Here is a 23041-nt window from a genome sequence, read left to right as displayed (position 1 = left end):
AGGGGAGACTGAGATGAGCTCTTAGGCAGAAGCTCTTCCCTGTGAGGGTGCTGAGGCGCTGGCACAGGGTGCCCAGAGAAGCTGTGGCTGCCCCATCCCTGGCAGTGCTCAAGGGCAGGTTGGACACAGGGGCTTGGAGCAAGCTGCTCTAGTGGAAGGGGTCCCTGCCTGTGGCAGGGGTTGGGACTGGACGGGCTTTAAGGTCCCTTCCAACACAAACCGTTCCAGCATTCTGTGAAGCCAGGCTTTTTGGAGCCATACAGTAACTGTGACCTAAACAGCTGTGGCGCGTGTGCGCGCTACTCCTGACACAGCCGCATGGCTGCTACTTACTGTGCCCCCGCGCTGGTTTGGGCGGCAGGAAACCAGCCCTGGCAGCAACCAGCACACGGAGCCACCCCGTCCCTTCCCTTCCCACCCCAAACCCGCAGTGCCGCCGGGGAGCGCAGCTCCGGCCCTTGCGGTCTCCTCTGGAGAGCCGGGGTGGGTGAGGGCGCCCCTGCGCCGACAAGGGCAGCCCTTTGTGGGGCAGGGGGCGCGTCCGAGCACCCCTTGGTCAGCACCAGCGCGGGGCTCCACAGGGCTGGGCCCCGAGGCGCGGAGCTGACCGGGCCCCGGCGCCCACCCCGCCGCAGGGGAAGCCCAAGCCCGAGCCCGCGCGGGGCTCATCCGGCGCAGCCGCACCAGCGGTAGCGCAGACCGCGCATGCGAGGAACCGGACCGAGCTGCGCATGCGCGCCACGCGCCCTGACGCAAGGCCGCTGCAATCGCCCTGCGTTTTATCCTGTCCGACCTTGAGTACGAGGCCGCGCGCGGGACTGGGGCTGCCCGCCGGCGTGCCGGTGCGCAGCGGCGCCTCGGAGCGCTCGCGTGTCTCCCTGTCGCACCCCCCCGAGGCAGCGAGCTCTCGCACAGCCTCAGAGAGGCATCACGCAGCCGCGGCCCGGGTGCTGGTATCCGAGCGGAGCGCCGACAGCGAGCGGGCGGGTCAGGCGATCAGCGGGACAGCCCGCGCCGGGGGTCCTGCGGCGCGCTATTCCCCCCCCGCGGCCCACGTGGGTGGAGGATTCCAGAAGAGCCGCGGCCCCGCTCGCAGCCCGCCCCGGTCCCGGTCCCGCTGCCGCCATGCTCAGTGCCAGCCGCGCCGCCGCCCGCCTCCCGCTGCTCCTGCCGCGGGGCGGCCCCGCTCCCGCCGCTCCCAGCGTGGCGCAGGTGAGCGACCGGGGAGGCCTGGGGTGGGGTGTGGGGAGCAGAGGAGGCCCGGAGGGGCTGTGGGGTACAGGGGGAGCGGGCGGTGGGGACGGCGCAGCCAGCGGGCAAGTCCCGGCGCGGCGGGGACGGGGCTAGGCCTCGGTCCAGAGCCCTGCCTTGTTGGGCCGTCTCCGGTACGGTGCATGTGTTACGGAGTGAGCCCTTAATGGCGTAGCGGCGGTAGTGAGGAGGGGACGGCGGCCCGGGAGCGCGGTCTCGGGCCTGGGTCTGCTCTCGGGGAGGTTTGTAGTGAGATCGCTGAGCTCCTCACCTCATGTGTGCGGGGGCAGCGCAGGGAGAGGCCGGGAAGGACAATCCACCCGGCCCTGCCGCTCGGTGCGGCGCAGAGCAGGCCGCGGCATTGGGTACGGCGCTGCCTGGGCCCTGCAGCCTTCCCAGCCCGGGGAGCGCGGCCAGGCCGAGCAGCTCGAAGAATTAACGAAACAGCCATGTCCCGGGGCGGGCCTGGCCCTGGTAAGGTCGTTAAAAGTCCGTTCTGAAAGCAGGAGAAGGGGCGGCGCTTTCAGAGTCTGCAGGGTATTGATTTGTGTGTGCGAAATTACTGCGAAGAGAAACTTTTTTTCTTCAAAGTCTCGGCTGCGGGTTCGTCGGGATCTAGGGGATCATTTGTTGCTGACCACGCGTAAGGCTTTGGGAAGTGGGGTTAATGTTTACCTGCTGCTCTTCATTGAGAGCCGAAGGTTCAATGTTAATTCACTGAACCGTTTTTTGACTGGTAGCATGTTCCTGGGCTATTTGGTGTGAGGGAAATGGCTCCGATAATACAATGAGTAAGTGCAGTAGTTGCTCTTTTTATGGCAGTCTGAATCCCAAATTCTTCCTTGCTTTGTTCTTACAAAATAAAACATTGCAGTAGGACCGTGTTGCTTCAGAAGTTGTCAACTTTTGAAGGTCTTGGCTTGAAGATCGCTGAGTGTTTAAAACTAAGTTTTCATTGGAGCATCTTTATTTTATAGACTTTCTGGAACGGCCTCAGTCAAAATGTTCTCAGAGCAGCATCCAGCAGAAAATATGCGTAAGTATTTCCTTGCTTTTTCATGTTTGGTTGGTTGATGTTTGTGTTTGCTCTCTCTCAGATACCAGAAGTGATTGTTGGAGTCGGAGGTGGATTACAGAGCAAATCCAGCAAGATAAAACTAGATGCTATAGAGATAACTTTTTATAAGTTTTCTTTGTCTTGTTTCTCCAAGGAGAAGTTTAAGAAGTGTTTTCCCTCTTCTCACACCACCAGCAGCCACAAAATGTGGAATCTTGAGGGGATTTTTTTTTTCTATGTAATAACCAAGCAGCCAAACAGAAAAGCCTTCCATGACTCAGAAAAACAAAAAAAAACTACCCCAGACATTGATAGAGCAAACTATTTAACACTGGCATGAAACAAGAGCGATGTGTGGCCCTGTTTCACTACAGATAAAGTTCGTTTCAAACAGATTTTAGTCCCTTGTTGTACTTGTTGCAAGATAGCGTGAAAAGAGCAGCAGTTGTGTAACTTGGTCAGATGTTTTGTGGCTGGTGCTGATTCAGAACATGGAATGGGAGATCTGTTTGTGTTAGGGAAACTGCCCAGGTCTAGTTAGCACAGAGAAACTAAATCACTGCTTTAGGTTACTGGAGCTTTAGGAACTGGAGTTAGGGACTGACTTAAGATCTTGGGGAGTGAGAAATGATATCCTGGTAATATATGTGGTTCTGCTCTGTCTTCGGTATGCTTTCTCCATCCCAGAGCGTGGGTTATTTATAAGGCAAACGTGTTATTCAGGAGTTCTTTCTGGCCTTGAAGGAGCAATAACCCTTCCTAGAAAGCAGTAGGAGGAGAAGGTTCAAATCTGCCTTGTGTAAGAACCACTCTCATTCTCCAGATTGAATCTGTTGCTCCTCAGGATCAAATAGATGGTTATCTTCGGCTCTGCCCCAGAGAACCCTGCATAGGTTGAGTAATTTGTTACCTTTGTTTAATCTTCTGTTTGTGCTAAGCAGTGATAAATAAACCAATACAATTTCTTATTAGCATTTTGACTCCAGGTGAATGTTTCCAGACAAGTTTGAACAGCAAAAGTTGTGTTTGTCCTGTCTCAGGTTAGAAGGTTTTTTGTTATGTAGTTATTTTCCTTTAGTAGTAATTTATTTTTCCAATTATTCGCTCTGCAGCTCAGAAGCAGTTAAAGGTGCTGTTATTGGAATTGATTTGGGCACAACCAACTCCTGCGTGGCAGTTATGGAAGGAAAGCAAGCGAAAGTAAGTAAAAAATGAATACCACACACAGTCACAGTCTGGTTTGGGTTGGAAGGGACCTTAAAGCCCATCCAGTTCCACCCCCCTGTGACAGGCAGGGATGCCTTTCAATCGACCAGCACGCAGGAACATTACTAGAAGTTGAATGTCCAACTTGGTGCTCTCAGAGGCACTGTTTTTGATGGCATCCTGTCCCGTTTTTTCCATAGGTGCTGGAAAACTCTGAAGGTGCCAGGACAACCCCTTCAGTTGTTGCATTCACAGGCGATGGCGAGCGCTTGGTTGGGATGCCAGCAAAGCGGCAGGCGGTAACTAACCCCCACAACACCTTCTACGCCACCAAGCGTCTCATCGGACGGCGCTATGACGACTCTGAAGTGAAGAAGGATATGTAAGTGAAGGGGGGAGAGCAGAAACACACAAAACACCATGGTGTATAACATGACCTGTTAGGTTTTAAAATACAAGCCACTTCTAGGTTACGTGTTTATGCCCTCATATCTCAAAGTTTCATTGCTTATATTATGAGGGCTGTGCTGTATTGTGTTACGTTAGTTGCTGATCATCTTAAGGCTTTCAGAGAAGCAGAATAAAGCTTTACTGATGCTCTGTGGGATGGTCAGCATCTACAAATGAAGACTTCTTGTTCTTGATCTCAGTCAAAGCTGTATGATCACACCTAAGGCTTATGGTGAAATGATGTAGATGATTAAAAGCAGGAGTGTTACATTGGTACTTCTTTGACTCTCTGGATCTGAGGGTGCTGTTAGCAAGTTTAGCATTTGTCTAGAATTTGTACCTGTTCATCTGCTGATCCTAATGGTAGGAGGGTTGTGCTGTATCTGATACAGGAATTGAGTGTGGAATTCTTCTGTTTTTCAGTAAAAATGTTCCATTTAAAATTGTCCGTGCCTCCAATGGTGATGCCTGGGTAGAGGCTCATGGGAAACTCTATTCTCCAAGCCAGATTGGTGCCTTCGTACTAATGAAGATGAAGGAAACTGCAGGTTGGTACAGCTTGGTCTTTGCCATCTGTGTGCCCAAGTATGACCTTGGTGCTGGGCCATGGCAAAGGGAAGTGGTGCAGCCATAAAGGCACTGTTTTGGAATGGGAATCATTCTGTAGCAGACCCTTTATGGGGCATATTGTGGAAGGGTGCAAGCTGCTCTAGTGGAAGGTGTCCCTGCCTGTGGCAGGGGGCTGGAACTGGATGAGTTTTAAGGTGTCTTCCAACCAAAACCATTCTATGATCTCTGCATACCTCAGTTTCTAATGTCTAGCAACACATTCGTGCTTTACTTAAAACATACTCATATCAGAATTGCATACAGATTGAGTTGATACTCAATTTCAATTGAATTGAATACACCTTCACTCAGAAGGGGGAGCTCCTTTTCCTTGTAAGCTGCAGTCCTTGTGCCTTCCTGGCTGCAGCTGATCATAGGCTGTGGCAGCCACGGGATTGAGTGGCTTTGTTCTTATTCAGAATCTAGAGATGTAGGAAGAAAGGGAGTGTTCAAGGGGCCCGATTGTCAGGCTGAATGAGTGGTTTCTTAGCCAGTGGTGGCTTCAGATCTTCACTAAGGCAAAATATCCATTGGCCTGGAGAATTTTCTTTTTTCTCCTTTCCAGTTCCTTATGTGCCTTCTGGGGAAGCTGAGTATAATAAATAAGAGGCAGTAGTTGCCCTCCACAGCCTCCTTTGGTAAATGTGCATTCAGTTGGGTCCTGGGTTCCTGCTAAAGCTCCACCCAAGAGTAAAGTGTCAGTATATGGTATGGAAACATCTAGATGTGATGAACCTGATTTACTCCAAGGATGGTGGACCTCTGCTTTAAGCAGCGGTCTGCTTCCTCTAGGTCTATTGGCCTTTGGCCTTGGTACTACATGAATTCAACTATGGAATGACCTGGCTTTGCAAGTAACACAGAGGAAGGTTTATGACCTTAAGTTAGGGTGTAATACAGATTTTTCCTGACTTGTTGTCTCAGATGCTTATAAAGTTAGTACATGTGCATTATTTGTACTGTATAAATGTTACTGAGAGCAGATTCTATAAACAGGATGAAAATGAGTAGGTTGTAAGTGCATTACGTGTTGAATACCCCAAGAAATGGGAAACAACTTCAGCCTCACATACTAAAAAGACAGGTTAAGCTCTTAGATGAGTTCTTGCTCACTAGTGGCATCCAGTCACTGATTGAATTGCAGGGGTGCTTTGCTGTTCTGTCAGAAGTCTGTGAACTGCCATTGTTATGTGGAAGGGCTTGATTCCTGCATGGCTCTCTCTGCATCTTCCCCCAAAGCAGCAGGTTCTCGGGCAGCAAGCCTATCTCGTGCTTTTAGTTCAGGAAAATGATTTCAAACTACTTCATAACAACTTGGTAGTGTTCTTATTTTATAAGAATAGCTTTCTCTTTTGTCTCTTTTTCTTCCAGAAAATTACCTGGGGCATGCAGCAAAGAACGCTGTGATCACAGTCCCTGCTTACTTCAATGATTCTCAGAGACAGGTAGTCACCAAGCTGTAAGATTTTGGGGCTTACAAATCGTGTTCAGTTTCTCTCAGTAGTCAGCACTCTCCCTCTTTTTCCTCAGGCTACAAAAGATGCTGGGCAGATCGCTGGCTTGAATGTTTTGAGGGTGATTAATGAGCCAACAGCAGCTGCACTTGCCTATGGTTTGGACAAGTCTGAAGACAAAGTGTAAGTGCCTGTTCATTACACCTACCCTATGTTTAAATAAGCATACTGTAATTTGCTTTGTAAATGCTGCCTCTGCTTTCTGTTTGTTAAAATCAGTGGTTGGAGTTCTGCCAGAGTAGACTCACAGCTGTGAGTCAGTGCTGTGTTATGTCACCTCTGTTCCATGCCAACAGTACTTGTTAAAGAAAGCGAGTTCATAACTTGCAGCTACAACTTCATTATCAAAGCAGAGTGTTAATGATCTTACCTGCTGGTAGCAGTGAGAGGTGTGGCTAAGGACAGCCTGGTGAGGGGCGGGCACCATTGGTGCTGAAGTATGGCACCAGAGCTACGCTGAGGCTTGGTGCATGGTGTCCACAGCTTGATCTTCTTCCTGACTGCATTCAGTCTCCTGTCTCTTGTCCAGGGTGGTTCTACAAGTGCAGGAAGATATTCTTTATTGCTGATGTAGATTATAGTGCTGTGAAAGCCTTGCATTTTGGAAAACATGTATATAATGGTTCTGGTGTCCCTGCTGTTGCATGGGAGCATGTCTTTTTGAAGAAGGAGGAACTGCCCTCTCTGAACTAACAGGCAGAGTTAAGCACTGTGCAGCACATCTCAGAAGACTTCCACATGGAGTGTTTGAGGAATGTGTACTCTATGTCATTTGTTTATTGCTGTCTTTAGAGAGGCTTTTAGCTTTAGTGGACAGCAAAATGAATTCTGCACACTTCATCTCCTGAGGATTGTGATTTTTCTAGCCACAGAACTTGGGAGAGTCATGTGTCTGTGTCTGTTCTTGCAGTATTGCAGTCTACGATTTGGGTGGTGGCACTTTCGATATTTCCATTTTGGAAATCCAGAAGGGAGTCTTCGAGGTGAAGTCCACCAATGGTGACACTTTCCTAGGTGGAGAAGATTTTGACCAGGCTTTGTTACAGTATATTGTTAAAGAGTTCAAGAGAGAGGTAAGGTGTCTTGTCAGAATTCAGTCTTGTGTTACGCTTTTCAAAGGCACTGAACTTCTATAGAAGAATAGGAATTTCCTTAAATTATTAGGTCTTGGGTTAGTCATCTGTCAGTTGAAATTAAGAGTATTAGACACCTGTTAGCCTGGCTTCCAGTTCTTACATTTGTTTTCTGGAGATGGAATATTCCTCTCTTGGAAAACACAGGCTAGCAAGACTCCTGCCTTTTTTTCCTCTACTGTAGCAGGACCAACTTGTACATACACTGCTCGCTTCTGTTAATAAAAATTTGTGGTCCAATTGAAGGTGTCAGCACAGATGCATACGGTACAGGGTTGGCTGTCAGAAACTGCAGTGTAATTCCAACTCCTTTTCTAATTTGGTCATCCCTTTATATTTCGTGTTGGAACAGCTTTTCCAAGCTTTCATCTGTAGCCTCCTGTATAATTGCCTCTAAAGCAGAAGGCCAGTTTGTGAAATGCTAAATGCATTTGCCAGAAGTGAGAGAGATCAGCAGAAGTGCATATATCTGGCTGTATTTCTGTAGACATCTTTACAGGCAAGAGTTGTAGGAAGGTGAACTGCAGTGAAGAAAAGCTCTCCATGACTCCTGTGCAAAAGCTGAGAGTCTCTTGACCTGTATTTCTCACTCAGATGGGTGTTGACCTGACTAAAGACAACATGGCCCTTCAGAGGGTGAGGGAAGCATCGGAGAAAGCCAAGTGTGAGCTTTCATCATCTGTGCAGGTAGGTGGCTGGGTTCAAAGCAGTCCAGTGAAATATTTTGATACACTAAGTTTTGCATTATTTTTGTTTATGAGCCTCTATGAAATTGCTGCTTTTTCTTGTGGTGGCATAGCAAAGTTCTGTGTAACCAAATGGCATCACTTTAACTAAGCCCTTTAGCAGGGTAGACTGTTTAGGAGCAGTTAATCGTTGGAAGCTAAGGATGTTGGTGGGTTCTGCCTTTCTTCTGGCACCACATTTTCCAGTCTTACAGGGAACATGGCCTTGTTCCCAACTTGGGTATTTCAGAGGTATGAGCATCAGGGAATTCAGCTGTAGCTAGTACTGCTGCGTTACTGGAAGCACTTGCAGATTTGTGAAAGCAGTTCCGAAGCCTTGGAGCTACTCATTCCAGTGAAAAAGTTAATGTTTTTAATAGGAAATAATTTCTATAAAGAATCTTTACTTATTTGCCTATAGAGAGACAATGGGCAATACATACCCCCTCTTTTTTTTCCATCTGCTTTGTATATAAATGCAGTCAAGCATGTCCTCTATTCACTACTGAATCAGAAGCTGGAGAAGCAGCAAGTTGGGGGTATAATAGTCTTGCCTAAGAGAAATTAAGGTCAATTATATAGTAATTGAAATGGGGACTCTGCCAGTTTCTAGATTCTGAATAAACATTTTTTATTCTTTTTTATGGTGGTCTTTCTGTTGGCCAGTGGGGAGCTCATAGCAAGGAGTTTAGACCAGTCACAATGGATGCATAGTTCTGCCAGAGACATAGCAGGCTCTGTTTTACTAGCTCAAAGAGTTGGCAAATGCAGTCTGTTCATACCAGGAAAAACTGAATTCCTTAACTGTTTCGCAGGGGAGGGAAAAACAACTTGGTTTTGGCCCTATTTCCCCTAATATTTTTGACCATGATCTATAAAGTGAATGCACACCTCTGGTCAGTAACATGGGTTTAGTTCTTGTTGAATAGGCTTTATCTCTAGAGTTTAAACCGTAGCTGTTTTTAATAGCTTTGATTTGTATCATCTTTTGATGTCAGCATGACTCAGCATTTGAACAAGATGGTTTTGATATAAGAATTGCTTTAAAAATCCGGCATGTGAATTTGTAAGATGATTCACAAACAACCATGAAAAGTGGATTCTGATACTGGTGAACTGTGCAGTAAATGGCAGTGGGCTGGCTGTTGAACATGAGCTACTTGTGTTTAGAAAACAGTCATGAGTTATTTCTTTCAAGTAGCTTACCTCATGAAATGTTAAAGTCATTTGGCAAAATCTTCTGGAACTCGGATGATGGGCTTTCTTCTGTGTTGTGCTGAAGGAAAAGCGTTGAGGTTGTCACTTCCAGTGTTTTACCTCTTGCCTCCTGGCTATGATAGAAATAAAAGATCTTTAAATAACACGTATCAAAATTGGAACTTAATAGTTATAACCATGAGGTGTGCAACAAAATCATTTTCCTGTCTCTTGTCTGAAACATCAAACACAGGCGCATTCCTGCTGCCACTTAAAGACTGAGCTCTAGGGTGAACAGGCACCTATATGCTTCAGTACAGACAGAACTGAATCTGTAACTTGATCTAAAACCTGTATGTAGCTGCCTTGTTTTCCATTCCTGGCTTTCACTTCCTCTCTGTTTCTGTGCTGCAGACTGACATCAACTTGCCATACCTTACTATGGATGCCTCTGGACCAAAGCACTTGAACATGAAGCTGAGTCGCTCGCAGTTTGAGGGCATTGTAGCTGATCTGATCAAGAGGACGGTAGCGCCATGCCAGAAAGCCATGCAGGATGCTGAAGTCAGCAAGAGTGACATCGGTGAAGTCATCCTCGTCGGTGGCATGACCAGAATGCCAAAGGTATGAGATAAGTTCCTGTTAGAGGCAAAGCTGGCACAGCTACACAGTGCTTCCTGTTGGAGCGATCTGTAACAGAGAAGTTGGGAGTCTAACTTCAGAGCTCCGGCAGCTGAAGGCCCCCAGGAGCAGAGCGGATGTGCTAAGTAGTCACATGAAAGCAGTGGCAAGGGCCTCTCTCATCCTGTTTAACTAGTTCAGCTTGGATCCTGGGCCTGAGTTGCACTTTGCAAAGACAACTGGGAAGTACCAGGAGTTGAAAATTCAGCTTGGCTTTCTGATGCGGACTGAACATGGGCAGCACTGCTCAGATACACAAGGTGTTTTCTCTTGTTATGGACTTCAGTGTGTGATAAAGGTACACTTCAGTGACAATAACCTCAGCAAACTTTCAATGGATTTCTTCCTCTATGTAGAGCACTTAAAATTACCAGTGAAGAAACTGAGCAAAATGGCTTTGTTACGTGCTGGTTGCACATACTCAGCTGCCTCTTTGAGGCTGGGTCTTGACAAGCATATTTAACTGGCTGTTCTAAACTGTTGTGACCTAACACATAGCTCTTGTATTCTGTGGCATTAAGCACCAACAGGTAACCTAGAAGCCTGTTTTGCAGATGTGCACCATCTTGCAGATCAGGTGCTGTCTGCTGGTGAGTTACTGTTCTTGTTCATAGCAGTGCAGACTGCTGCTTAGCTCTCCTGGAGTCGAAGCTGTACCTGTGTGTACACTGCTCCCTTCAAGGGTACAGCTCGTCCTTTACTGCAGAGATCATCAAAATCTCATCCCATAGGGATTTGTCAGGCTTGGGCTGCTGCTGTAACGATTTGTGGTTTGCGGGTCCTTTTCTAGGATAATAGGTGTGTACATGGTCCTGCTTGGGGTTGATTTGGGGTTTGGTGGTGGGGTTTTTAACTTGCTGTGTTAAATGAGCCCGGTGGCTGGAGGTGATATTAGCGTGTGCAGAAGGTCACCCAGGGAGGGGAACCAAGATAAAGAGAGGCTGCTGCTCTGGCCAATGCTCAGGTGGAGTTACTGTGCTATACTTTCTTGAAGTCCCTCCTGTTCCAGCTGGATAAGGGAAAAATGGCATAGTTAGCTGCATATAAAGTGCTGAAAAGCACTTTTGGAAGTGGGGAAGCCCTTCCTGAAACATGATGTATTCTTCGGGAATGGAAGAGAGTACTTAAATATTGACTTTATTTTTGTATTATTATTATTTTTACTTTTTTACCCATTATTTTTAAGCCCTTGCATCTGTGGCTTTGAGCTTACATCAGGCTTTCCTGAGTGCCTGTAGTTAACAGCTCTGCCTCCAAAGCAGTGCTCATGTGTTGTACAGTTTTCTCTTGTGTACGCTCTGGTCGCTTCCCCCTGCTAGGAGGGAGTGTGCCTTCTTTGGAGCACTCACGTGGCCACTGCTCCAGGAAAAGTACAGTGGGTGGTTAGAAGTAATGTTTCTTTTGTACTGTAAAATGTGCCTCTAGAGGGAAAGATTTGCACTTAATTATGTGCTGATACAGAAAGTGTCGTCCTCTGTAATGAACACTCAGCAGATGCTTCTTGGCTTAAGTGCAGAGGAGTTGGACTTCTGCTTACAGCAGTTTTCCAGGCTCACCTGTGCCACGTGTGCCTCACAAGTGTACTTGGAGAGAAGGGAAGCTGCAAGGGGGAACCAAGTCCCACACCTTCCTCTTGCAAGGCAGATGAGCGGTCTACGGAGCTGTGCTCTCGTGCAGACACCTTACTGACTGCATTCCCTTCTAGACACTTCAGCAGTGCTTCTGTTGCAATCATGGGCACATCCAGCTGAAAGGGCAGTGCTAGTAACCCAGCTCAGGCTGATGCAGCAAATTTCCTTCTGGTGAAAAACAGTCCATCAAGTAAGAAGTTTGAAAACACTGTACTTCATACCTTTTTAGTAATTTTTTTTCCCTCCCCTTTATTACACAGAAACAAGATGAACCATCCTTCTGCTCTGTGTGTGCTTTACCTTCCCTGTGCTCTGCCTCCACAGCTGTCCTGTCCTTGACAGCTCTGTTCTGCCCAGCATTGGCTTGTACATGTTCTTAGGGAGCAGTCCTCGACTCCTGCTTCATAAGCATGGAGCAATCCCTTCTTGGCTAGGAAAGGACTGATGCAGGTGAACTTGCAGCTGGCAAACTTGATTGCAAGGATGTCCCCAGAGAAGGGGTTGTCTAGACTGAAGTGAGTGCATTTAACAGCGTGCGTGGAAGATGGGGAATTAGGGAGCAGTTCCAAGCCTGAAGCTTAAGTGTTTTCGTCGTGCCGCAGGGTTATGTGGCAGCAGAAGCGTAAAGATACAAACCTTTAGCCAAGGTGGCATGTTCATGTGAGCACAGCACTGGGTGGTAATGATTCATTCTTCATCTGCATTGTGCTTCCTCTCCATTCAGGTGCAGCAGACTGTACAGGATCTGTTTGGCCGTGCTCCTAGCAAAGCTGTTAACCCTGATGAAGCTGTTGCTATTGGTGCAGCTATTCAAGGTGGTGTGTTAGCTGGTGATGTTACTGATGTGCTACTGCTGGATGTAACTCCCCTCTCCTTGGGGATTGAGACACTGGGAGGTGTCTTCACAAAGCTCATCAACAGGAATACTACCATACCAACAAAGAAGAGCCAGGTACACATTTCCTCCAGATGGGTGGGTCTTTTGTGGTGGTCTCAAACACCCAGTGAAGGCTACCCACAACATCCCAGTAGATGGTCTTGTCTCCTCCTCATCTGGCAAGGAAAAACAGCACAGAAATTAAACTTTGTGTCAGCCACTGAGTGCCTCTGATGATTAGTGTGCTCAAGAGGGGAGGTGGGTCAAGTTAATGTGTAGCAACACACCTCGGGATGTTTGTGGCTTGGTCAGGGTTGCAGTCTTGTGTGCCGTGATGTTAACAGTCAACACATCATTCTGAAGAAGAATTGTGTGGAGACCTTCTGTAGCTGAGCACCACGCTCCTTTGAGACCACCTTTCTTGGCCTGCATGCCTTGAAGGATTTACTTTTTCCCCTGTGTTGTACAGCCCTAGTAGACTTGGGTGTGATCCTTTGCCTTGTCTGGCTTTGCTAGTGTGTGTTCTTACTGATAACCTTGGTTCTGTCAGGGGTGTGGGGCTGGGGCAGGAGCCCTGCTGGGTCAGGAGGAAACGTGGCTGGCTGCCACTGGAGCCTGCCGCTGGTGTGGCGTGGCCAGTGCCTGTGCACTCAAGTGCATGTAGGACAAAATGCCAGTGAGCTTGGCTGTTCAAGTCTTGATGCCTCAGTGTTTTGTCAGAGGAACAGGGGAACAGCAAGGATGTAATGATTCTTTTCTCTCCCAAGTAGCTTCTCGTCGTTCCTTGTTTAGTCAGTTTGTAACTGCATCAGTGCACATGTTGCAATTTACTAACTATCCAGTAACTTTCTGTTCCTTTTCCATAGGTGTTTTCCACAGCTGCTGATGGGCAAACACAAGTGGAGATTAAAGTATGCCAGGGAGAGCGAGAGATGGCTAGTGACAACAAACTTCTTGGCCAGTTCACATTGGTACGTTGGCTCCTCAGTCTTCATGACCTTAGACTTGACTTTCAGAACCTTCTCCATTACAGCTGACCCCTGAAGGCAGTGTTGAGGCAGAATCATCTTACAGAAGACATTTGACCCTATTTGTAGTAAAAAAGCTGTCTCTGGGGCAGCCTGTCAACAGCAGGAGAGCAGCCAGCATTTAAGATGGAGCTCAGAAGTTTTAAGTAGTGTTATATGGCACAGGAGCTACTGCAGCATTAGGGTCTGGTCAGCTAAAAGGACTCTCTTTGCTTCTGGGCACAGAGAGCTCTGTAGTAGCAGGCCTGTGCAGCACACAACCTGAATGCTGGCCTTCTCCTCTGGTGTTGCAAAGACAAAACTTGGAGCAGGCTCTGTGATACCTGCAGTCCCCAGGATAGCCCATTTCTAGCCTGGTACTGTGGCTGCCTGTCTCCTTAGGCAGAGTTGTTTTGGTCAGTGTTGGCAAAGTTTGGCACCATTATAACTGTTTGTCCAAACTTTCTGTTGCTAGGAAGGGCCTTGCCTTTTCTTCTGCACTCTTGAAGGAAGCTGCACTGCCTGTCACTCCCTTAATATGGTTGCCTCAGAGGTAGTCAGTGAAGTCTGTTTATGTCCATATCTGAGGAAGTAGAGCATCCTGCTGTGTCCATGGAAGAGGGGCTTGTTCAGCAATAAAGCAGAACCTGTTTCACATTGAAACCAAACCTGGGGCTACCTCTCGTGGTTTCTGTGTACTAGTCCTAGGTTGAAATCTGTATTCTGTTAAATCAGTCAAGATACTACAATCACCACATGATGCCAACAGGTATGTAGAGGATTTGGCTCTGAGGGTTAGTTAATAGTTGATTTGAGGAACCAGGTCTAGTGGGAGGTGTCCTTGTCCGTGGCAGGTGATTGGAGCTGGATGAGCTTTAAGGTCCCTTCCAACCCAAACCAGTCTGGGATTCAGCTGACAGATCACCAACATGCCCAACCTCGGAGACTCGTACCTTGAGCTCATGTTCATGTGTGAGCTAATGACAAAGTACTTCTCGTTCTCAGGTTGGGATTCCTCCAGCACCACGTGGAGTGCCCCAGATTGAGGTCACTTTTGACATTGATGCTAACGGTATCGTTCATGTGTCAGCCAAGGATAAAGGCACCGGCCGCGAGCAGCAGAGTAAGTGCTCTGGGATGCTGCCTAGGGAGGAAGAGGAAGGGTGTAGAGCAGTGATGGTGCCATAGCATGCTGAGCACTGAGGGGAGCACTGGGTGACTCCAAAGGTAGTGGGAGTGCTCACTTGATGGGCATCCCACAGGCCAGGGGTGGGAACTGTGCGGCATGTTACTTGATTGAGGCTAAGGATGGCACAGGCAATCTGTTGCCAGCACAGCATAGATGTGGTTGAAGTCATCTTAGCCTTAGTGCTTCCTCTGGAAAGGGGAGCAAAAGGTTAACTGTAAAACAAAGTAGGGAAGGGAAGAAGTGACAGCTGACCTGTAACTTCCTTTCAAGGAAGTAAAGTGTCTGTAAACGCATAGTGCTCTGTTAGCCTGCTGACGGAGAATGCCACTGATGGATGCTCTCTCCTTGTGCATTAGGCAGAATGTGCATCTGCTTTTACTATGGAAGTCCTCACTGGCAGGGTTTTGCCACAGTCCCAACTCATTTTGCACTCTGTGACAGTCCTTTCTTGGCCTTGCTGTCTGCTGTGATGGCTGTAGCAATCTTTCAGCAGAGTGCAGCTGTTCCCTGGGGTTCCCTGTATGGATCAGCTGTGCCTCAGTCCCCAGAGGTGTTTGTGGAGCAGGGCTCCTGCTGCCTTACAGGGTGCCCTGTGTCACTGGGAGCTCAGTGCAATGACGTTCTGCCCTACATTATCCTGAAGAGACAGAAATCGAGGTTTGGGAATCCAGCACCTTGTACAAATTATTCTTGAGCTGTGCTCCTGGGCATGCTGCTCCTTTGGGAATGCCCTCTGCTATCACATTGAGAGACTGCTGTCTGTGGCTGCCTGCAGAGAGAGATCAAATTGGGAAGATCTCGGTTGAATTCAAGGCATGGCACATACAGATGAGCCTATCGGCCCTGTGCCAAGACCCTGTTTTGTTTCTAATTACCCCATCACAGAGGACTTGAAATCCAGGTATTCTGAAGCAGCAGGTGTTCTGCCTAACCATGTTGTTCATTTTCAGCCATTTAGGCTGGCAACATCTCTAAATGACAGGGGGCTTGGGGACTTGAAGCTGTTACTATACTTTGCTCTACAGTGCAGTGAAACAGTAGACCCAGTGTTCTGGGGTAGTAGACGAAACTGTTGACGTTTTCTGGAGCTCTGTTGTGGGCTCAGAACATTTGTTGGAACCATTTCTAGATTCTGCTGATACAAAATAGATCTCTTGTGCCTCAAACTGGGAAGCCTCTATATGGCCTGTCAGTTGCTTCTTGGAGGCAGCCCCTTGAGCAATCAAATGCATGCTCCATGCAAGAAAACTATTGTTAATTGTATTGGCAACTTGAAGGTATGTGCTGCTCTTCAAGCATCCTGCCTGGTTTCTGGCAGAAATCTGTTACCAAACCCACACTGCTTGTTACTTTGATTTCCTTGTATGTTTTTGATGGGTGGCAGCCTTCTAGCTCTGAATAAACATCTCCTGATATTAGGCAACCAGGATTTTTTAGCTGCCTCCCTGTATGCAGACGTGGTCCTAATTATAAAGCTGAGCTGCTCATCCCACGTCTGCGCCCAAAGAAGACATGTGCGTATGTCTTTATTCAGGGTTATGTACCATTGACAAATACTATGTAGAAAACTTATAATGAGGAGCTTGAAACATCCTTTTTTGGACTTTCTGGTATCCTGGATGTTGGTCCTTTCCTTTGCAGTGAAATTATGCTTTGCTGCAGAAATTAGCTTAAATCTTGACTATGTTTTTTGCCACTATTGGAGGAGGAAAAGAAGGGGGGAGGATCTTAAGAGCCTGCCCATAGACTCACACTATGCTCACTTAAGGGCAGTGGGGGGAGCTGGGTGGGGAGTGTTGTCTTGTCCTGCTACTAGCCTGGGCTGCTTTCCAACAGTGAAAGGGGCCTCTGTCCCCTGGTAAAACAATTCCTTCTGTTTGGGTTTTGCTGTCGGTTGGGGTTTTGTGGGTTTAACCTGCTAGAGTGTCCCCTTGGTTGGGGGGGTGGTAGTGCACATGAGCTTTCCAGGAGGACTGAAGAATTGTCAAAGTGACTTGCAGCCCAGTGGGCTGGAAGTGTCTGGCAGAGCTGGGGAGTTCATAGATCTAAGATGTCAGCCTTTTATCTTGCCAGCAGCATCACTGCCTCTTCAGAGGTTGTCTTTGTACCTCCCAGGAGGTCTTCACAGGTGCAGAGTCCTTGAGCAAAACCGCTGCCATTGAGAGGGTTTGGGAAATAACTTTCTTTCCTCAAAGATGAGAGGACATTATTAATGCTTCTTCTCTAATGCAGTTGTTATCCAGTCTTCTGGCGGCCTTAGCAAAGATGAAATTGAGAACATGGTGAAGAATGCAGAGAAATACGCAGAGGAAGACAGGCGAAGGAAGGTAATGTGATCGTTCTGGTACCCTTCAGCTAGTGGGTGCCTGCTGGTTATTGCTGTTCTGTGCCATTAACTGTGCCAGCCTTTGAAGGAGCTGCAGGCTCTGCTCTGGATAGTCTTGAGCTGTTTGCTTGTGCTGTTACCTGAATATCTGCTTCCTTATATTCAGTTTATGCTCCAGAGATGCGATATGGTGTGTGCAGGGGCACATGGATCTTGGTTTGGGTTGGGAAACTTGCCCTGTTTGACTAGCACTTTAACTCCTCCCTGAAGAATTCCTGGGATGTGGAGGCAGCAGTAAGCAGGCTCACCTGCCTATTAGTCATAGGAAAGAGCTTTGCAGCTCTAGTTATGCTTTTTGTCATCAGTGCTCTTCACTGTCCACCTGCCTGTTATCTTGGCTGTTGATTTGAAGCTAGCCTGCTGCAGCTGGGTTCTCACAGCGACGTTCCCTTTAAGTGGAGGCAGTATGGGGACATTTAACCTACTTTCTCTGAGGGAGTTGACTTTAAAGCTTAATTTATACAACCTGCCAAGCAAAGCTGCACCTCAGCCTCTTTGTAAGTGGGAAGTTGCTTTACTTAGTGCTCAAAGTCTCACTGTGGCATCTCGACTGCTGTATTCATCTGAGCACAGGAGTTGCCCTCAGTGCAGGCGGAGTGATCAAGAGGGGTTTGAAAGCCTCACTGACTTGGTCAAGAAAAGACTGACACTTGCCATGATTGAGTGACTGAACCTGTGATATTCAAGGTTGGAACTAATTGGTTTAATGAGGGTAGTGCTAATGAATTAAGCTCCTAAATACAGAGGTAAGCAGACACAACACGGGCCTGCTCTGGGATATGGCACCAGTGTATGTATAATGTTTGCCAAAACTGGCGCACAGGATTGATCCCCTTTGTGTTCTCCTGGTTGGTGGAAACCTGCCTGAGGTGTTCAGGCAGTGCTGTAAATCCCACCTGCAGTGCTGAAGGGATCACAAGAGGACTGAAGGGAAGAGTGCATGGAATAAGTTCACTTGAAGCAGCATCTTGCTTCAGAACCCCTACAGCCACAAAGCACTGGCTTAGTAGCAGTTGTAGGTTAGATGGAGAATCTTTGAAGACCTTGGCCTGAAAGTGCTGCTGTTCAAATAACTGTATCATTGCCATGAAGTGGAGGTGCTGGCCTTGTGTTTGAGGAGGCTGCACTGAGAACTTTTCTGTTGCCTTTGATTTTTGTATCTTAAATTGCTGAGTAAGTTTTTCCCCGTTGTTGCTCTGAAGTGGGGCTCATCCTTGCCCAGTGATATATGAAAGGAGGACATCAGGTTACTTTCTTAACTAATTTCTCTTTACTTGATGTACATAACTGATTGTCAGAACTGTCGTTACACCTTTCTGATCACATTCTTGCTGCCATGGAAAACCATGGATTGGCATCCTGCTGTGAACTTTGTCATCCCACAAAGAGGGAAGGTAGAATGTAGAAACAAAATCACTTTCCATCAGATTACCACTGGAAGTGGTTCCTCTCCTGAGAATGGAATCACCCCCTTGTCCAGGCAGGCTGTGTTCTTTCAGATGCGTGTCCCAGAGGGCCTGTTGCTGGTGAAACAGTTCCTGTTGTTGCAGGGCCTGAATTACGCCTCAGCAAGACTGCTGCTCCCTTGTACTTACAGCCTACCTTATCCCCTGTGGGTTGTCTTTGCAACAGTAACATCAGGAACTGGTATTTATTACCTAGCACGGTGGGGTTTTTTCACTGTTGAGATGCTACAAGCACTTTTAATAAGACAATATGAATAAAACAATCCAGTTTTAGCTGTCTCTAGTGCCCTCCTTGCAGAAGAAGCTTATTTACCAACAGCTTTGTGCTTTGCTGAGGAGCAGAGCAGAGAGAGCTGTGCTGGCTCTGCAGTTGCTGGCTTTCTCAGCATACCAGCAGCCATGCTGCATTAGTTGCTTCTCCTTCCAGAGGAGTGAGTTTGAGTGTGAAAGCATGAGGACTGGCTTGCACAGACTGCCTGGACTTTCTGGTGCCCAAATGCATCCAGATCCGCTTTGCTTGCATTTCTCCTTGCCATTAAGAAGGATCCTGGGTGGGAACTAGAATGGAGGTTTAGCAGTTTGGGGAAAGAAGTATCAGCTGTCACGTGTACACAGCCTGTGTTGCCAGTGATGTGTGCAGCAGGCCCTTATGAGCTCTCTTACCCAGGAACGTGTGGAAGCTGTGAACATGGCTGAAGGCATCATCCACGACACAGAGTCTAAGATGGAGGAGTTCAAGGATCAGCTGCCAGCAGATGAGGTAGGTAGCTCCTGTAATGGTAAAGGAGGTATGATTCCTCACTAAGGCTTTGCTCAAACTTCCACTTAACTCGCAGCTGGCTCTGACTGGCAGGACCAGCTCTGTGCATATTTTCATTCCATGGAAGGACAGCACAAAGCAAAGTCATTGACTTCTGCTTTCTGCACTTGTTGGGTGGGGTGAACGTGGCTGATGGGAGGGTGTAAGGACATGCTTGGTGTCGGTAATAGCAAATACCCTATTTCAAAGTGCGAGTTCAGTGTTGCTGAAGATCTGAGAGCCTGGGAAGCTGTTACTGAGAGATTTCCACATGGATTATGTCCTTGGCTCGGCCTTGTGGTGGTTTGATAAGAGCTGTGCTGTAGCCTGTGCAAGAGGAGAGTTTCTCCCAAAAGGTGGAGTTGATGAACAGTGCTTACCCAGGTGTTAGCAGAGGGGCAAAGGCAAAGGGGCTCTGTGGTCCCAGTGGTACATACACAGCACCCAAGAACTCGGAGGTGATGAAAATCCACTTACTTAAATCCAGTTTTTCTTCAATTGGAGTGAAGTGGGTATTTAGTATCAAGAGGGCACTTTTCACACCACTAAGTGACAGTTGAATGTCTGCATTAAGAATTTCAAAAGCCAGGTTTAAAACAAGAGTGCACAATCTGCAAGTTAACAACTCTCAGAAGCAGCATGAAAGGGCTCCGAGGGGCTCTGTGGGGCATTTGAGGGAGCAGGATTATAGTTTATTGGTAAGTACCCTCTGACCATTTTAAATGCTGTTTTTCAGCCCAGCTTCTCTCTCTAGGGTGGGTATTGGCTGACTGGGGTTATGATACCTGGTGTTTTCTCTCACAGGAGCACAGTTTAAGTCTCTGTTCCCTGCAGGGATATTCTAGGGGTGAATACAAAGGCAAAGCTGGTAGCAGTGCTTGGAAGATGCCCTGTGCCGTCTGGGTGGAGATGTGGCCTGACACAGAAGGCGTTGATCGCATTCGCCTTCCTGTGGGTCTATGTAAGAGCTCTGCCCACGGTTTGACTGCGAGCCGCTGAGCAAGCGCAGCTGCAGAGCTGTCCCCCAGTAACCTGCCTTCTCCAGCCTGCCCTCGCCCCGTGCCAGCCTGGCAGAGAACTGCCAGACCACGGGGAGGCTTTGGCAGATGGCTGCAGGGGCTGGGAGGAGAGCGTATTGCTTTGGTTTGTCTCTCTCTGCTCCTTCTCCCATGTGCAACAAAGGGATTAAACAGGGTGGCAAACAGCCTTATGCATTGGCTTTCTGACAGTGCCTTAAGTATAGCTGAAAACCAGCTTGCTTTTCCCTTTAGCCTGGCTCCTGGGCTGACTGACTCAGTGCTGAGGTGTGCCAGGGAGAGCAGCTCTCCTCCTTGGCGGGCTGTTCTCTCTCTGCGGGGCTCTCTGTCCTTGGCACCTCTGCTGAGACGGCAAACAAGAGGACCGATTAATGCCAACTGTGGCACATTTAGTGATGTGGACTGGTGCCCATTGGGAGCTGAGCACAGTCCTGGTCCCTGCAGACCGTATGGCTCAGTTTGAAACTGAATTTCATGGCTTCTAGCAAACAAAAACGGTAGTCTTCTTGTGGCCGATACGTGTGTGAAACAGCAGTGAACAAAGTGCAGGATTTCATCATGGGTTTTGTGTCTTACTTGCAGTGCAACAAATTAAAGGAAGAAATTGCTAAAATGAGGGAACTTCTGGCTCGTAAAGATAGTGAAACAGGAGAAAACATCAGGCAGGCAGCAACCAGCCTGCAGCAGGCTTCCCTGAAACTCTTTGAAATGGCATACAAGAAGGTAGGTTCATGGTGACTTCTGTCTTGCAGCCCTCATGGGGAGGGGTGGGTTGGGACACCGGTTAAGGTCAGTTAAAGCTGCACTTGGTGGTAGCACTGAGTCTTAGTGCAGTTCCCTCTGGGTGACACTTGCTGCAGGGGCAGCTGTGGGAGGTCAGGTAGGGTTGAAGGCCTTGAAGTCTTGGCCATCCTGCTGTGGGTTGCCTGCCTCCCAGGCAGTGTGTGATGTTACTGTGCACTGTTACACAGAGAAGTGATGGAAGCTCCCAGTAAGAGCATCAAGAGCCCAGACAGGGCTTTCCCCTAAGTGTGCAGAATGCCTAAGGAAGTAAAGTAATGTCTGGGCTTACTTTAAGGATGGCTGTAGAACAGGTTTCATGTTCAGTCTGCCCACATTACTGTAGTAAGCAGGGTTTCATTCCCAATCTCCATCCCCATAACAGGCCCCCAGTTTGAGCCCTGGTGCCCAGGGGAGCCTCCCAGGGTGGCAGCAGCACACTCGCCCTGGGTGGGGTGACCTTGGTGGTGCTAAGCTGTCTTTGCTGTTGAAAGCTGCTTTTCTGATGTCAAACTGAAGATGTTCAGTGCTGCAACGTAAGCTCGTTACATCCACTGGGAACGCGTCAATAACAGGGAGATGATGTCCTTTGTTGTAGTAAGTCATGCAGAGATGAAGGTTGTTTCCATTCGCCAGTGGACAGTCACCCTTTTCACTGCAGGAAGGGTTTCTTCTGTCTAGAACTGACCCAAGCAGCTATGTAGAGGGGGGGAAAAGTCTAGGAGAAGCATTTTGTTGTTAACTAACAAACCAACTCTTTCACAGATGGCCTCTGAACGAGAGGGTTCTGGAAGTCCAGGGGATCAGAAGGAAGAGAAGCAATAAGAAGTCTCTGTCTTGCCTTGACTAGGGTATGAAGAGGAGGTTGATTTTTCTTGATGCTTGGGAGAGAAGGGACCTTCCTGAGCAGCAGTGGGCAGAATTCAGACTTACTGTGTTTTTGCAGTATTCTATATATAAAATTCTTTAATGTATAAACTTAGTGATGTGTCTGCTAGGTAAATTGTCACTTGATGAAAATTAATTCATGCCAGGCAAAGTTAGGTCTCAACCGAGGCACATGGGGACTCGCTGATCATATATTTCTGATACTTGCCACGATGGTGTACTAAATCTGATCTCCAAGTCTGGAAACCATGTCATGAAATCGAAAGGTGGAGATGGAAGTCCTGCTGGAACTGGGAGGAGAGGAACACCAGCATGGATGCTGCTTGTGGATGTGAGTACTTGTGAGCAGGTGCTGAGGCCTGTGAGCAGCAGTGCCGAGGCTGGTTCCATTGCTAGAGAACATTCAGAGCTGCAGCTAGCCTAGTGCCCTTCTTCAGAGGGAGAGGGGTTACTTCAAACTCAGCTGTAGCATCATTTCTTATGAAAGAGGCTATGTGGAAGTTAATACCTTGCTTGTCTGAGCCTTCTGCTCCATCCTGTGTCTGTTCTCTGCGTATGGTAAAACAATTTCCTTGATAATAAAACTGTTACTGGATCCATTCTGGATTTTTTTAAAATAAAGGCAGAAAAGTGTCCAACATGGAGTTCTTGGTATCCTGGCCTTCGGTGGGGAGCATGAGCATGGTGACTCCCTGAATGCTTCTGGGGGGAGCAGGCAGCCAGCTGCAGTGGCAGCAGCTTTTTGCTTTGTTCATCTGCAAAAAGAAGGTATCTGGTGACAGGTTAGTGTCTGTCCCTTCACTGAGTGCCACCACTGTGCTCCTACAGCTGCATGAAGCCCTGTGCTGATGGGGTGTAGCTGTGGGACTTCATCATCAGACACTTTGTGCTCGGACTCAACCTTCTGGCACAGATTTGGAGCAGCCGTTGCGCCACTGCTGCTTGTAGTTGCAAACACTGCAAACCTTTGCAACCTTCTTGCCATTATACTACTTCTGTTTCTCCTTTTTCTCCCCTTCTGCTACTCTGTGTAATTGACTGCAACGTTTACAGCTGCTTTGTCCTCACAGCTTAGATATTCAGGAGGGAGGAAGGATTCCTCTTTCTGGCACTCTAGCCAGTTTCCTTAATAAGAGAAACTACTGGGGAAGGCTCCAT

At 47.9% G+C, this 23041-nt stretch overlaps 1 protein-coding gene and 1 non-coding gene across 2 annotated transcripts; both read left to right on the top strand.

Annotated features, from left to right (window-relative positions):
• The first annotated feature begins 1103 nt into the window (after positions 1-1103).
• On the top strand, positions 1104-22478 carry HSPA9 (heat shock protein family A (Hsp70) member 9). The gene is made up of 17 exons (XM_061456437.1): positions 1104-1212; positions 2229-2287; positions 3421-3508; positions 3715-3896; positions 4388-4512; positions 5945-6018; positions 6104-6210; positions 6998-7160; positions 7815-7907; positions 9557-9766; positions 12179-12406; positions 13198-13302; positions 14344-14461; positions 16760-16854; positions 19047-19139; positions 20798-20938; positions 21761-22478. The coding sequence occupies exons 1-17, from the start codon at positions 1126-1128 to the stop codon at positions 21818-21820; spliced, it is 2028 nt and encodes a 675-aa protein (XP_061312421.1). The 5' UTR covers positions 1104-1125; the 3' UTR covers positions 21821-22478.
• LOC133271331 (small nucleolar RNA SNORD63) lies at positions 12658-12729 on the top strand. The gene has a single exon (XR_009744091.1). It is a non-coding gene; the product is annotated as a small nucleolar RNA SNORD63 (small nucleolar RNA).
• Positions 22479-23041: the final 563 nt, after the last annotated feature.

This window comes from Pezoporus flaviventris, unplaced genomic scaffold (genome assembly GCF_033815535.1).
Source record: "Pezoporus flaviventris isolate CSIRO_AGI_PZ_B2104156 unplaced genomic scaffold, CSIRO_AGI_Pfla_v1 ptg000023l, whole genome shotgun sequence".
Taxonomy (NCBI): Eukaryota; Metazoa; Chordata; class Aves; order Psittaciformes; family Psittacidae; genus Pezoporus; species Pezoporus flaviventris.
Note: the sequence above shows the minus strand (reverse complement) of the source record. Positions and strands in the feature narration are given on the sequence as shown.